Source organism: Pseudomyrmex gracilis, unplaced genomic scaffold (genome assembly GCF_002006095.1).
Source record: "Pseudomyrmex gracilis isolate BER0280 unplaced genomic scaffold, ASM200609v1 scaffold_855, whole genome shotgun sequence".
Taxonomy (NCBI): domain Eukaryota; kingdom Metazoa; phylum Arthropoda; class Insecta; order Hymenoptera; family Formicidae; genus Pseudomyrmex; species Pseudomyrmex gracilis.
Window position 1 is genome coordinate 7,528 of NW_018021439.1, and position 14,841 is coordinate 22,368.

The 14,841-nt window shown below is 29.7% G+C and overlaps 1 protein-coding gene across 3 annotated transcripts; it reads right to left on the reverse strand.

The window, feature by feature from the left end:
- Positions 1 to 5,783: 5,783 nt before the first annotated feature.
- On the reverse strand, positions 5,784 to 13,535 carry LOC109861587 (glycine receptor subunit alpha-2). 3 transcript variants are annotated; one of them, XM_020441296.1, is made up of 9 exons: positions 13,266 to 13,535; positions 12,801 to 12,945; positions 12,537 to 12,619; positions 12,001 to 12,144; positions 11,794 to 11,876; positions 10,854 to 10,988; positions 8,999 to 9,099; positions 8,583 to 8,912; positions 5,784 to 7,253 (listed from the first exon to the last, which is right to left on the reverse strand). In XM_020441296.1, the coding sequence occupies exons 1-9, from the start codon at positions 13,352 to 13,354 to the stop codon at positions 7,098 to 7,100; spliced, it is 1,266 nt and encodes a 421-aa protein (XP_020296885.1). In that variant the 5' UTR covers positions 13,355 to 13,535; the 3' UTR covers positions 5,784 to 7,097. The 3 variants fall into 3 exon arrangements, with proteins under 3 accessions (XP_020296885.1, XP_020296884.1, XP_020296883.1); XM_020441295.1 differs by having other exon boundaries at positions 5,784 to 7,286; XM_020441294.1 differs by having other exon boundaries at positions 5,784 to 7,340.
- Positions 13,536 to 14,841: the final 1,306 nt, after the last annotated feature.

The following is a 14,841-nucleotide window of genomic DNA, read 5'->3' on the forward strand; positions in this document are numbered from 1 at the left end:
ATTACGTGAATTGCGTTGGATTTTACGACCAGCGTTTATTGGCACAATTCTCGAACACGTACGAATTTATTCGCATATAAAACGAATCATTCTGAGCTTTGTGATTGGTCGAATTTTTCGACCTATAAACATGTAAAATTAATTATGATCATACGACGAAATATGTTCCGTTTTGTATGCAAACAAATAAAAAAACTTATNGCTATAGTAGATTCAAGAGAGTTGAAATAAAAAGTTACTAGTTACCGATAAAATATAACTAAATAAAGTTAAAAGATAAAAGACTAAAAATGTAACTAGATAAAGTTAAAATTATTTAACTTTTTAACTTTTTAACTTAACTTTTATCTTTTTAACTAGACACTACCCAACCCTGAAAAAAAGAATTTATTATATGTCAGCGCATCGCGTTGCAAGAAAAAAAGGGACCGTGAAGTTTCCAAGACGTAACAGTTGCAATGGCCAAAATTTACAAGTTGGATTTTGAATTGTTGTCTTATCCACTTTATTTATCAAATATGGTCATTACTGTGCAATTTCTATTTATCTCCAAATCTAAAAAACTGACTCAATGAAAATAAATTTTCGAGCGACAATGAACTTATTGATGTTAATAAATAGTTATACGTTGGTGAGCTGTTACACAAACGTTATGTGTGATAATGAAGCGGTGCTTGAAATTTTTTCTAAAGAATGAAATTTGTTAATGACAATAGCGCAGTATAATGTTACTGTCACTATATATGTGTAGTTTTGGATATTTATCAATCACTCTACTTAACGTTAAATTCGAGTACAATCAGGATATTTGTATATTTATTGTAACATCAATGATCAGTACTGCGCCTAGATTTATCTTGGCTGTATATTTTTTAATACTAAATCGACAGTGGCGTTCAGTATTTTTTTTTAGTTGCTATTGCAACTTTAATAGCCATGCCAGTAATGAATCGTTTGTAAACTCTCATCTGGGAAGTTATAAAAATAATGCAATCTACTATTAGTCTATTAGTCGACTGTAAGTTGATTTAAAGTTGACTAGAAGTAGACTTTGAAGTAACTAGAGATCGACTATGGGTCGACTATAAGTTGACTTTAAGACGACTACACGTCGACGAAAAGTTAATTCCCACATAGCACGTAATATTACTGCAATATCACAGTAATATTGTTTTTCCATTGCAATATTACACTCTAATATAGTAGAAATATTATCGTAACGAAATATTAATGTACTATCACAGTAATATTAAAATACCGCTGAACTGCATCACAGTAATATTATGGTGATTACTACAAAAAAACCAATGGCACATCGCCTTATAAGAGGGAAAATTTAATTCGAGATTTCACTCAAATTAATCTCTCTCTTTGGAGGCCTGATTCAGTTTATCGATTAACTGATTAACTCGATGAAAGGTATCGGGACCCGGAAGAAATCTTGAGGTGTATGGTAGCATTCGAACTCGAGATTTTCATATTCGCAGCCGCTACACTCAGTCCGAGAAACCACTTTTTCTTACTAACAATAAAATATAATTATGGTTATCTACTTATTCTCAAGCTATACTATACACATTTCATTTATTATTTAATTAATTTATTATTTTATTAAAAATATTAAGATACAATGTACCTGTAACAATGGATAAAAATATTTCTCTTATTATTATTATTATTATTATTATTATTATTATTAAATATAATTTAAAGTATATTTTTATAACGCAAACAAATTTTTTGTTAACATATACTGATTATTATAGTCAATTCTTAATAAATATATACCAAATAATGTATAAAAATATGTATACGCATTTATATGTATCACTTTTATTACATAATAATAATTATATAATAAATAATTATATATTATAGTAAAAATATTATACACACAGTGTTTTTTGTTGATATAATACATTTTGAAAACAAAGCGTTTATGTTTAAAACAAAAGTTGAAAGGTGTTTGCAACAACGTAGCAAAAAAATATCCCAAACAACACGAAGTCAACTAAAAAGGTGACTATAAGTTGACTGGAGAAATCAAGAGTCGACTTTTAAATCAGCCTTAATGTTGACTTATACGCTGTTTTCCTTTTAGAAAACATAGTTTACACATCCGACACAAATCGCCACATGTCGCTTTTTATTTATATTTGTGAACGACCTCAATCGACACTCTTTAACTATTCTCGGGAAGAGAGTCAAACTGTATGTTAATCTGTGTCGAGTTGTGTCTTTTAAAAAGAAAGCAGCCATAGTCGACTAAAAGATGACAAATGTTCTAAAAATAGTCGACTATTCGAGTTGACTTAAAGTTAACTAGAAGTAGACTTTGAGTTAACTAGAGGTCGACTATGAGTTGACTATAAGTTGACTTTAAGACGACTACACATCGATTAAAAGTTAACTCGAGTATTACTAGCTCAACCAATCAAATAGGTATTATCTAGATAGGTAACGTTCTACCTTTTTATTACCGACCACAGACTAGAAGAGAACCACGATTTTGATTGGAATAACGTTCGCATTTTAGATGAAGAGCACTCATATACGAAGCGTCTTGTCTCTGAGATGCTCTATATTAAGAAACAAACGGCTGGTCTTAATTTACAGAGTGATACGGAGTTACTTGATAACTCATATTTGCCTTTGGTTAAAAGTTTTAAAAAACTTTAATCTATTGGGTAAATTTTATATTATAATTTGTTGGGTTTAACAGTAGGTGTCTCTGTCTCTCTATCTTTTCTTGCTATTTATTTGTTGACTTTCCGTTTATTCTCGAGTCAACGCTGAGAGTAACAACACGTAGAAATTTATACTTGTGTCTATTATGTACGTGACACATACCGCACATGTCTTTTGAATTGTAATAATTTTTGACTGTAAGTAATCTTGTTTTTCTTATATTCTGATCCTTTATACTAGAATTTTATATATATTATTAATTTCAATATTGTTACAGTTTGTTAATTATTTCTGAAGAGGATCCCAACCAGGGATCGAAACGTAAAATAAAGAAAATTTTTTACTGAAAATATTTTACACACTACTTACTGTGTCCCAGGCTCACATTGGCCGTTTTATTCCAAGTTTTTGTTTTATACATTGGAGCCTTCTACGTTTATTATTTTCTACCTTTTTGTTAACGTATGGCACACTGCATGACTACAAAATATCTTACAGATATCAGTGCCCAATAAGATAAACAAAGTGGAATGTGAACTACTAATGTATAACTAAATAGCTAGGTATTATTTATAGTAACTTAAGGTAGTACAAATTTTATTTAAACATAAATATTATTTATATAAATAGAAGTATTTTTTAAATATAAATATTATTAAATAAGTATTATTTACATCTTGTATCTCTAAAAAAAGTATTACTATACAAATTTTTCTCTACAAAATCTATTGTACAAAAGAAATAATATCAATAAGTAGTGCCAAGTAAACTCTTGTATATTTATACACTGTTACAAAATGCAAAATATTATATAAAACTGTGTAAGTTGTTTATACGTTGTAAAATATAAAATATTCTAAAACAGTACGAAGTTTAAAATATTGTGACCAGAGTACTTTTTTTATATAAAGCACTTATCGATATAAGAAATGATCTTGCCTTGGAAAATCTTAAACTATGTCAAATCATACGTGTAAATTTCGCTTTGTGTGAAAAGTCAAAAACTCATGTGAAATTTGAAAATAAAAAATATTTAATACAAAAAAACTTGGCGCGGCTGTACTGTGTTAATTTAAGGGTGCTTTCCAGTTACGTACACAGGCGACAATATGTAATACATGAAAATAACATATCAGTGTGTCTCATTCAGACTAATAAACACAATATCGCCTGTGTAAATAGCTGGAAAGCACTTATTGTTAGTTTTCGGTGCAGCCCCGCCAAGTTTTTTTGTACTCTCAAAATATACTTAAAAAATAACTGACGCAACGATCACAATGATTAATTGACACTTACCGAAGCTGGAGGTGTCAGATTTAGGGATGAGCATATGATATCGATATATGATATTTGATATTTTAATATCGATATTCTGTTATTGATAATATCAAAAAGATATTGAAAATTTTATTTGATATTGAATATCGCATTGTTTGATTGGAAATTATTGAATATATATATATTATATATATTCAATAATTCCAATATTATCAATAACAGAATATCGATATTACAATATCAAATAAAATTATCGATATCTTTTTGATATTATCAATAACAGAATATCGATATTAAAATATCAAATATCATATATCGATATCATATGCTCATCCCTAAATCTGACACCTCCAGCTTCGGTAAGTGTCAATTAATCATTGTGATCGTTGCGTCAGTTATTTTTTAAGTATATTTACACATAAATATATACGTTAGCGCGACGACAAATACAATTATGTTTAAGTCGACTTTAATTCACCTTTTAAAGCCATCTAATTGTCGGCAAATAATCGATTCTAGTCAACTTATAGTCGACTTTTGAAAGTCAATTTTAGTCGTCTGCTAAAAGTCAACTTAAAGTCAATTTTCAAAAGTCCACTATAGGTTTACTAAAAAAAGTCGACTATAAGTCGACTATAAATCGACAATCAGTTACTCGTGTTGTGTGGGATGTGAACGTATGATACTTATTTACGCGGCACAAAATAAGCTTGTAAAAATTCAATATTTAATTTTGTATATTTTTTTATTCTGGCTGTAGAAATATTTCATTTTTATTATAACTTTTTAAATTAAAAAAATAGCATTAAGAAGATGATTTAAAGAAAGATGGATAAATGTTGACAATAACGAACCACAATGATTTTGATCTTGATATATGTCAAGAACACTGTCCTGAGCAGTCTTGAAGTAGATTTAGCCGTTACTCGTTGTTTGTTAAAAAGTTAACAACAAAAGAAATTTCAAGTTTTCAAGTTTAGGTTTTGTTCATTAAAAAAGTATTCAAAACAAATATAAGTACATAAACGATTGTTAAAACTCCAAAAATACAAAATTTAGGAAAATGTAAATCCATGTAAAACTTTGCTTCGGATTTAGCTGTCACTTATTGTAGCAAGAGATTTTCAACTTTTCGCAAATTGAGGTTTAAATGTATGTGTCCAATTTCTTGTTTGTGGAGATCTCTGTAGTGGGGGGGTCTGTCTTAACACACACACTTTCCACGTGAAGTGATCTTTTGCATGAGTTTGCATTTTTCCAAATTTTCACGGCGTATAACTTTTTTCCTTCTAAATGTTTAGTATAGAGGAAGATGCTCCTTGACCTTGACATATGTTAGTCAAATGTATATTGTGTCGGAAAAGAAGAGTTCAATTATGGAACTTCTTTTGTTAATAACTTTTTAACAAACAACGAGGGACGGCTAATATCTTTTGATTGGTACTTGAGGATACGTCCTTGATAACATATGTCTGAGTCAAGATCATCAAGTCTGTTATTGTTAACATTTATCAAAGGATAGGTGTTACAAAATTATTGTGAAATATGGAATAATATGTAATGCATAGAAAATAAAACGATATAGTTGGTTTTATTATACACAATAATTTAACAATACAGACATTCATTTTTACTTATCATAAGTTTTAATGACGCGAAGATCAGTTAATTGCGATACATTTTTGTAATATTTATAACTTGAATCAAGACATACTTTATACAATAAAAATATAAAAACAAATGTGATTATAACAAAATAATAACTGTAAAAAACTAATTATTAATATTTATTAATTTTTAATGTTTTATGTTCTTTTAAAGTCTAAAAATCTTCCATTGACAGTCTATACATTTTTCTATACATATTTATTATAATCTTCCTGTAAGTCAGTGATGTACAAATTGTTTGACTTTATGTGATTTGCTGCAATAAAATAGTACAAAGTAATAAGTGCCTCGATAACGGAACTAAGAATGCGGTTTAACAAATAAAATGATCCAGATTCGAGATAACATTTTTTTGTATAAAAGTTTTTCTACCACTTACTATCTGAATCTGTTAGCTGATATCAAGGTATATAGACAATGTGACGGAGGCGCATGTATGTTTTCTGGCTCGCCTGTCGTCAAATATACCTTGCTTGCATGGCCATATGACCAAATCATTTGCGTGTTTAACTCAATACCAGCTAACAGTTTCAAGTAGTAATTGATGAGAAACTTCAACAAAAAAATATAACTTTGACCATAACTCAATTCTAAGATCTAAATAATTCTATTTGCGTACAAAGCGCGTTCTTAATTAAGATCACATAAAATAGCATAGCTTTATGTATAGCATAAGTTCATCTCAACCAATGAGATTCTAGTATAATTGTATGTTATATTCTGTAAATCAATATGTGCGATATATATGCGATTTTATGTTAGATGTTTATTAGTCGTATGGTATATATATGTAATATCTTGTGTACGATAGCACTTTTGAGACATTTGGTATTCACTCTTCGCACATCATATAAATCCAGACAATTCATAAATTGTTAACTTACTCACAGATCGCAGCAAGCACATACTTTAGAGGAATGTATGGTATTTTTTGCAATAAAAAATTAAGACAATTGAAGATGTTTAGACTTTTTTCGCATAATATAAAATATATATAAAAATAATATATGAAGCTATTAGTGAAGGAACATAATGTTATTTTTTCTAGAAACATTCTGAAATTTTCGACATTTCTATTAGAAACGATTTAAAAAAAGAGAGATTTATCTTTTATTATAAAACTATCACTAAACTATAATTCTATTATTTGTACTAATTATATCTTCAAATCCCAACTTTTTACCATCATTATTGCAAAAAAAGTTTAATATTAGTGTAAATTTCCCACCCGAATTTGTTTATGGATACTATTAAAATATGCATTGCATTAAAGTAAAGTTTTCAGAAAGTTTATTATTCTTCTTTTTCGAGAGATTTCTTAAATATTATTTTGATTTTTTTTGATACTATTACTGGAGTTTTTTCTTCTAAATACTATTAAAGAAAACTTGCCTTCTTTCTTCGTTTCAAGTACTTACTATTGTGTGATCTTCCATAGATATCTTCATTTGATTCATCATCGTTTAAATGTATTCAGCAAACATGATCCAGTAGGTGACATTCAGTACAGCAAACAGAAAGGGAAAGAAAATACGAGAGACGCGATCGATGTTCAATGCTCGTATTCGCGCCCTTTGAGCCGGTGTGGGTCCAGGTGGTGGGCCAGCCGGTGATGATTTCTGCGATCGGCAGGATAACAACATTGCGTTTTCCTGTGTGATAATGATCACAACTTGTATCTTCATTATATAGACAGCCTCCTGTACCTCAGAAAGAATAAAATATAATTTAAAATAAGAAATAATAATAGTATTAATCGTAATTTACACTTTATAAGTTATTGCGTATCTACAGCACTTATTAACCGAATTATTTTTCGTAGAATAGTGTAATATCTAAAGAACTGTAGATGTATATTTATATATAATATTGAAAAATACAGTACTCAAATAGCAAATCTCAGTCTAGAAAAGCAGTTCATTTACTAATATAACAAAAACTAGCAATTCATATTTTAAACAAATGCTTGTTTAATTTATTACTTTAGCTCTTGTTTTTCTTATTCGAGGCACAGGAGTGGTCTGAAAATCAGCCTGAGATCAATTGTAACATCATAACAATCTTTTTTTATTATACAAAGTTAGAAACCACATATAAAATACTAAAACGTTTTTATCAGATTGTGTACTTATTGTTTTTGATTAATCAAGATTAGTGCAAGTGTCACATTTTATCTTGTTACTTTTTACTTGTTACAATTAACCTCAGCATATAAAAAAATATCATTATCATCATCACCATCGTCATCGTTATTGTCATCATCATCATCATCATCATCATCATCATCATCATCATCATCACCATCATTATCATCATCGTCATCATCATCATCATCGTCATCGTCATCGTCATCGTCATCGTCATCGTCATCGTCATCGTCATCGTCATCGTCATCGTCACCGTCATTGTCATCGTCACCGTCACCGTCACCGTCATTGTCATCGTCACCGTCACCGTCACCGTCACCATCACCATCACCATCACCATCACCATCACCATCACCATCACCATCACCATCACCACTACTGCCGTCGCTGCCGCCGCCACCGACACCACCATCATTATCATTACTATCACCACTATTATCATCATTATCATCATCATCATCATTATCATCATCATCATTATCATCATCATCATTATCATTATTATTATTATTATTATTATNATTATTATTATTATTATTATCATCATCATTATTATCATCACCATCACCACCTCAACCACCACCACCGCCACCACCACCACCACCATCACCACCACCACCATTACCACCACCACCACCACCACCACCACCACCACCATCATCATCATCATCATCATCGTCATCATCATCATCGTCATCATCATCATCATCATTGTCATTATCATCATCATCATCGTCATCATCGTTATCATCATCATTATCATCATCATTATCAACATCACTATCATTATCTAGACGTTACTTTGGCAGCGATGTCAAAGATCTTGTCAAGCTTAGCCGAATCTGCAGTGCTTGAAGAAGGCAGCGATGGTGGCGGCGGCGGCGGTGGAGACGCAGATTTTGCAGGTGTATCTGAATCGCCAAGGACGATGTTCACCAGACAATATTCCATCAATGCCATAAATACGAATATAGTGCAGACTGACATGAAAGCATCCACTGCTTTCAAATATGAAACAGGCGGTAACGAGGCTTGACTTTTCGCATGCTGAGTCGACAAAGTGAGTAACGAGGTGACTCCTAAAGTAACTCTGGCAGGTGCGGCCTCAGGTTTTATCCAAAACGATACCCACTGCGACCAAAGTGTAAGATATAAGAGCCAATGAATTAGAGAACACTTGAAAGTTACGAAAGAACACTGTATATATTTGAACTTACCGACATGATGACGATTAAACAAGTTGGCACGTAAGTATGGAACAAGTAATAACCGAGACGTCGCTTTAGCACGAATACGACTTCGAGACAAGTAAAATTACCTATATGTGTAAAATTATCTATATGTATAAAATATGTATAAAAACTTATAACATAGCTTTTAACTAAATATTGTATCTGACATTCAAATTAAACTAAATTAAGATGATATCAATGCATAAGTGTTTAATAAAAAATGTTCTTACGTTTTACAATAATATTATTATTGCATACTCATACATAATATCGCAATATAGATAAAACCAAATAAAATCTGCTATTTAAAAATAATTATGTATACTATGTGCGTAGACCAAAAGAAGTTCGCTGTAAGGAATGCAGATTTGATTAGATCATAAATTATCTCTTTTTTATAGTGTATTTTTTTCTTAATATTTAACCGTAATATTTAACTATTTATCGAAATGCAATACATTTTGCAGTTTTATTTACACGATACGCTTACGACATTGATGTAAAACTTTAAAAGTCGGTAACTCGGCTGCTGTTAGTCTATTTTATTCTATTTGCTTTCTTGGTTCTATACTAAGGCAAAAAAATATTTTCCTTAAAAGAAAAAATAAAAAACCAAAGAGCCTATAGTCCAAGTTGAAAGTGAACAATCAAAACAAATTACAACGCAGTGTATTCTGACCGTTTTGATCAAATTTTATTGGTGATCATCTTCAGCACTGTATACAATGTAAAAAGTAGATAATAGATTAGAAAAGTAATAGAATAGAAAAGTAATAGAATAGAAACATCCGTTAGACAAAAAGATACATACAAAATATTTGAATAAATATATACGCACCTAACTCGACAAGTCATCACAAAGACCGTTTAATGCGTGCCGGCAAGCACAACGAGCCAAAACAATAGATAACATAGACATACAAAACATAAAAGTATGATATCTACGTATCGGAGATCTATAACAAACAATTAAATAAACAAATAAAGATTGTAAAAATTAATCAATAAAAACGAAAAATTTGAGCTAAAAGAATAAAAGTCAAAATGTGAATATATAAAATAGAAAGTTACTTAATAAAACTATGAGAGATGTAATAAATAAATAAATAAAAAATAAAAATAAAAACGTAAATAAATAGAACTTACTTCTAATTGTAAAATTAAAAACCGATTGTGGAATGTCACAGTACTCGCCAACACACAGGGAAACAGAACAAAGCATGACTGTCTTACAAACCAAATAATACACATATGAGAGATGTCGGAGAATAACGCATGAAAATCAAACTCAAGACTATGAGAGAGAGAGGAGAGGAAAAACAACACGTGATTAAAGGCACGTGATTAATCAGGTTTCTTAAGTAAGAGTGTAAATAGCATGAAAAAAAGAAGCTCAGTATCTTCCATTAAATTAATACCTGCCCTTTGCGTTTTTATGTGCAATATTTCTGAGATTAGCCTTTTGTGATAAAATTCTGTGTCTAGAATTTCAACGTTATCCCATTGAAAATCATGACCTAAATTGCTACGGTGTCGATTAACAACAGACTGTCGTTTATAATTCTAATAAAAATTACGTTGATGTTCTGTTAACTTGGACCACAGGATCTTTGGTTCTTTCTTTTTTTCTTTAATTTATTGCATCGAGTTATTTAAATATTACTTAAAATTCTCCTTGCTTTTGTACCATCTCGCGAGACTTATTTCAATCCACGCATAGTAAGTGTGTATGTTACTTTAATATTGCGAAGAGCATTTAACTGAGTTTATAAAACATGTGTGAAAAACAAAAAAACAAGTTATTTATGAGATTTGAGAATCATTTATGTCAGTTATTTACCAGTAGAATAGACTTGCGTGCAGTCAGCTGTGTAATTTTTAACAAGCTGCAACTGGGGCAATTCAATATTTTCATCTACGACAAGTGGGACATCAGGATCCCATTGAAAGATCATTTCATCTGTTGTGTGCGACACTGTTGACCGAGTTGTTTTATTTTCAAGTAAAAAAAAATGCGTTTGATATAAAAAGCTACAAAAACTAAGTTACTAATAATATAATATATTGTGTGTTTATTTAAATAGCCGTTAGAAATGCTTGGATATATGTAAGAAGATTACTAAGTCCAAAACAACGCATAGATAGCGACAGTAGTATTACATTGCGTGCTATTGTCATTGATAAGTTCAATCCTTTAGAAAAAACATCGACCAGAGGCTTATTATTACGTAGTGTTTGTGTAACGGCTCACCAAAGTATAACAATTTATCAATATTTATGAATTTACTGTTGTTCAAACATTTATTTTTATCAAGTTAAGTTTTAAATTCGGAAATAAATAGAAGTCGCACGGGACCATATCTGACAAGTATAACATGAATGAGGCAACAATTTAAAATCCAACTCTTAAATTTCGGCTATTACAGGTTAAAAGTGTGATTAAACATCTGGTGCGTAAAATCATTGAAAAAATCCAAATAAAAAATTATGTCTATTTTGACGAGCTGTCAACACACATAAAATACTACGATAATGAGCTAGCATCTGTTATTCATTCTTCTGAAGAACGAAACTTGTCAACTACAGCAATGTGATACTACAATCTATATGTCATTTTGGACTTATCAATTGTCTCTCGTAAAGTAGAAAGTATAATTACTTCTGATTTTATCAGAAAAAGAACTTAATTAATTGTAAACTTAGTATATAATTTTTTACTGATTAATTAAAATACATAGTTTTACATACTATAATAACTTACATACATACTAATAACTTACAACTTTCCATTTGCAGTTTGCATTCTTGCGTATCGTGAGGATAAATAAGAAAATTCATTGCGCAAGAAAGTTTTAAAGTCAATCTGAAATTGTGAATTTTTGTATATAATTTACAAATTTTATAGTTCTCATGAAATATAGTAGTAGTCAAAATATTGTATAGTATATAACTTGTCGGAAAAAATATAATTTGTCAGAGAAACTTACTTCACCATGTAAAGAATGGTTTTGTCCTTATACAACCATAAGTAATGATTTGGTATCGTCATTGTTTGAAAAGTTACCGATTTTGCGTTTTTAAAAAAAGAATCCGGCCGCCACATATTTCTCAACCAATCAACTTCTAATAATCTTAAATTTCATAATAGTATAGTAAATATGCATTCAATATAAAATAAAATACAAGAGAGAAAGAGATTTTATAAAAACATACAAAAAATAAATGTCCCAATAGTGGGACATGTATCAAACGTCAGATATTTATTACAAAAAAATAAGTATTAGAGATATGTAAATATTAATTATAAAATATGTAAATATTAATTATAACTCTTAATAGTTTTAATATTTTTAAAACTATGTTTTTAATTAATAGTTTCTAACTTTACATATATAAAAACTTTATTATAATTATTTCTTTAATAAATGTCTGTTTATCGATATATCCATTATTGAACGTGTACCGTACTAAAATATATTTATTAATGTCACAATCGCCAAAAAAATTCATAATGAATTTGTACCTATACTCGGATGTCATATTTTCTGGCAATCGAAGTCTATTATCTTTCCAAGTTTGAGCAAAGAAAATGTCGGCTGCATACGTCTGTAAACACAATACAATAATTTATCTTATTTTAGAAATAACATATTACAAGAAGAAATTGAGCATATACGCATACACAAAATGCTATTCAACATCCTTATCAACAAAAACAGATGTTGAAAATTTATGATAAAAAAAATTATAATTATATATTTAATAGCAACACAGTTTTATTATATACCATCGAAGTTTCATCAATAGAATCGAGTCCCATTACAGTAACATGAAAATACACGACAGTTGCCTGACCATCTTTCTTGGGAGGTCGCATTTTATCATAAAATTTAGGATCTTCCGGTAAGAGATCGAAGAATTCTAAACTTCTCCTACAAAACAACACAAAATAAGATGTGACAATTCTTTCTTAAAAATATTGCTGCAATATTATTATATTTTTAATATTAATATTATATTGTATGTTAAATATTATTCTATTTTTATGATTTTGTAATCTGAAATTACTTATTTAGTTGCCCGATCGGATAATTTAATTAACTTTTCGTATATTGGAGATAATGTGTATTTTAATTAATATAAAGAAGCTATATATAAATATATTTTACTTTAATCTGTAATGTTTCTTCAAGAGAAGTACTTAATATAAAATCCCAATGTTAAAACACATGAATTTAAATTGTCTACTTACTGGGCATTTGAAGCACAGCTGAAAAGTATAGAAAATAAAACGGATAAAAGCGTCGCAGAAGACATGTCGCTTCCATGTAGTTTCTCCATAGATATATTTTAGCGCATTTTCACGTCACGATGATCAAATTAACATGAGAAAAAAAACAGAAAAGTTCTTGAAACACGAAAAGTAAAAGTGTCGAGATAATCTAGAAACGGAAAGTCCAGTGCGGACTGAAGCTCCGTTCTAATCGACCCGAATGTACGAGGACGGACAGACGACGACTGAGTTCTTGAAACGACTTTGTCAAATCTGCAGAATCCTCATTGCGTATAGACGAGTTCCACGACGATGTGGAGATGGCAAGTAGGTAGTAGTGGCAGTGGTAGTGGTGGTGACGGTGGTAACGGCAGCTGTAAAGGTGGTACACTAGTAGTAGCAATACCTCTCTGCCATCAACCCCACCTCCTTGTCCACTTAACAGAGGTACAGAGGGAAGAAGTAAAGAAGGGTGTAAAGAAGGGGTAACTCTCGCTCATGACGTACACTACAACGAACGATGGATAAAATCTGAAGTATCGCTTCAGTAGGGGGGAAAAGGAAAAAGATAATTTCCTACGGGAAATGTGGGAGATACGGATGTGCCTATGTCATTGGTTTTACGTCACTAAAATGTGTCTCAATACAAGAAAATCAGAGTCTTTCATTTTTACATGTTTATACTTAAGTTTTTCTGACATCACCTAATTTCAAGTTTATAACACAAAGTTCATTTAAAAAGTGATCATTATTATTTAATCAAATTGTGGTTTTTTCAAAATCTCCTTCCAAATTTACCTTTTTAATTTTTCTTACTTTTCTTGTTACCATTTTGCAATGGTGAATTATACTTTTACTTTTTTTTATAAATAGAAATGTCGCAAGATATTACCTAGCTAAATAAAATAACTAAATTTTTAATCTGGATTCTCTAAAATAGTTTTTGCATAATGCATCGTGTTTTTTATTATTTTTTCTTGTTCAGTTCTGTTCCCAAAACTTTCTGATGAAGAGATACTAACTACTTACTATGCCATTCGAAAGTACCACTATGCTGCTCGACATATCGATCTCCGAAAATTGTGCCACGAATAGGAAGGTACGTGTTCGTCTTGTTCGTACAGTGTCGAGTGCCACTTATCAAGAAAATATACACACGTGTTAATATGTAAGTATGTATAAGTATAATTATATGAAAAAAGAAAATAGAATGCGTATATATATGTATATATATATATATATGTAAAACATACGTATGCATAAATATTTATATATATATATATATATATATATATATATATATACATAAAATAAAAGAAAAGGGAAAAAAAATAAATCTACAAAAAATATATATTTTGTTCAAAATTTTAAGTAACATAAAAACAACATATCAATTATGTGATATATACATATGTATATGTAATATATACATATATATATATTTGTATATATATATATATAAGATATATATATATATATATAAGAATTAAAATTAGTACAATGCTATCACATCACATATTTTATTTTTTTATAAACTATATTTGCAAAATTTAGT

Bases quoted from the DNA above. Each gene is read 5' to 3' on its own strand.
- LOC109861587 (XM_020441294.1), bottom strand. From the start codon at position 13,354: ATGGAGAAACTACATGGAAGCGACATGTCTTCTGCGACGCTTTTATCC. The intron at 12,145-12,536 runs GTACAAATTCAT...ATGAAATTTAAG, and splicing joins AATATGACATCCGAGTATAG to ATTATTAGAAGTTGATTGGT. The intron at 11,877-12,000 runs GTAAGTTTCTCT...TCACAATTTCAG, and splicing joins ACCATTCTTTACATGGTGAA to ATTGACTTTAAAACTTTCTT.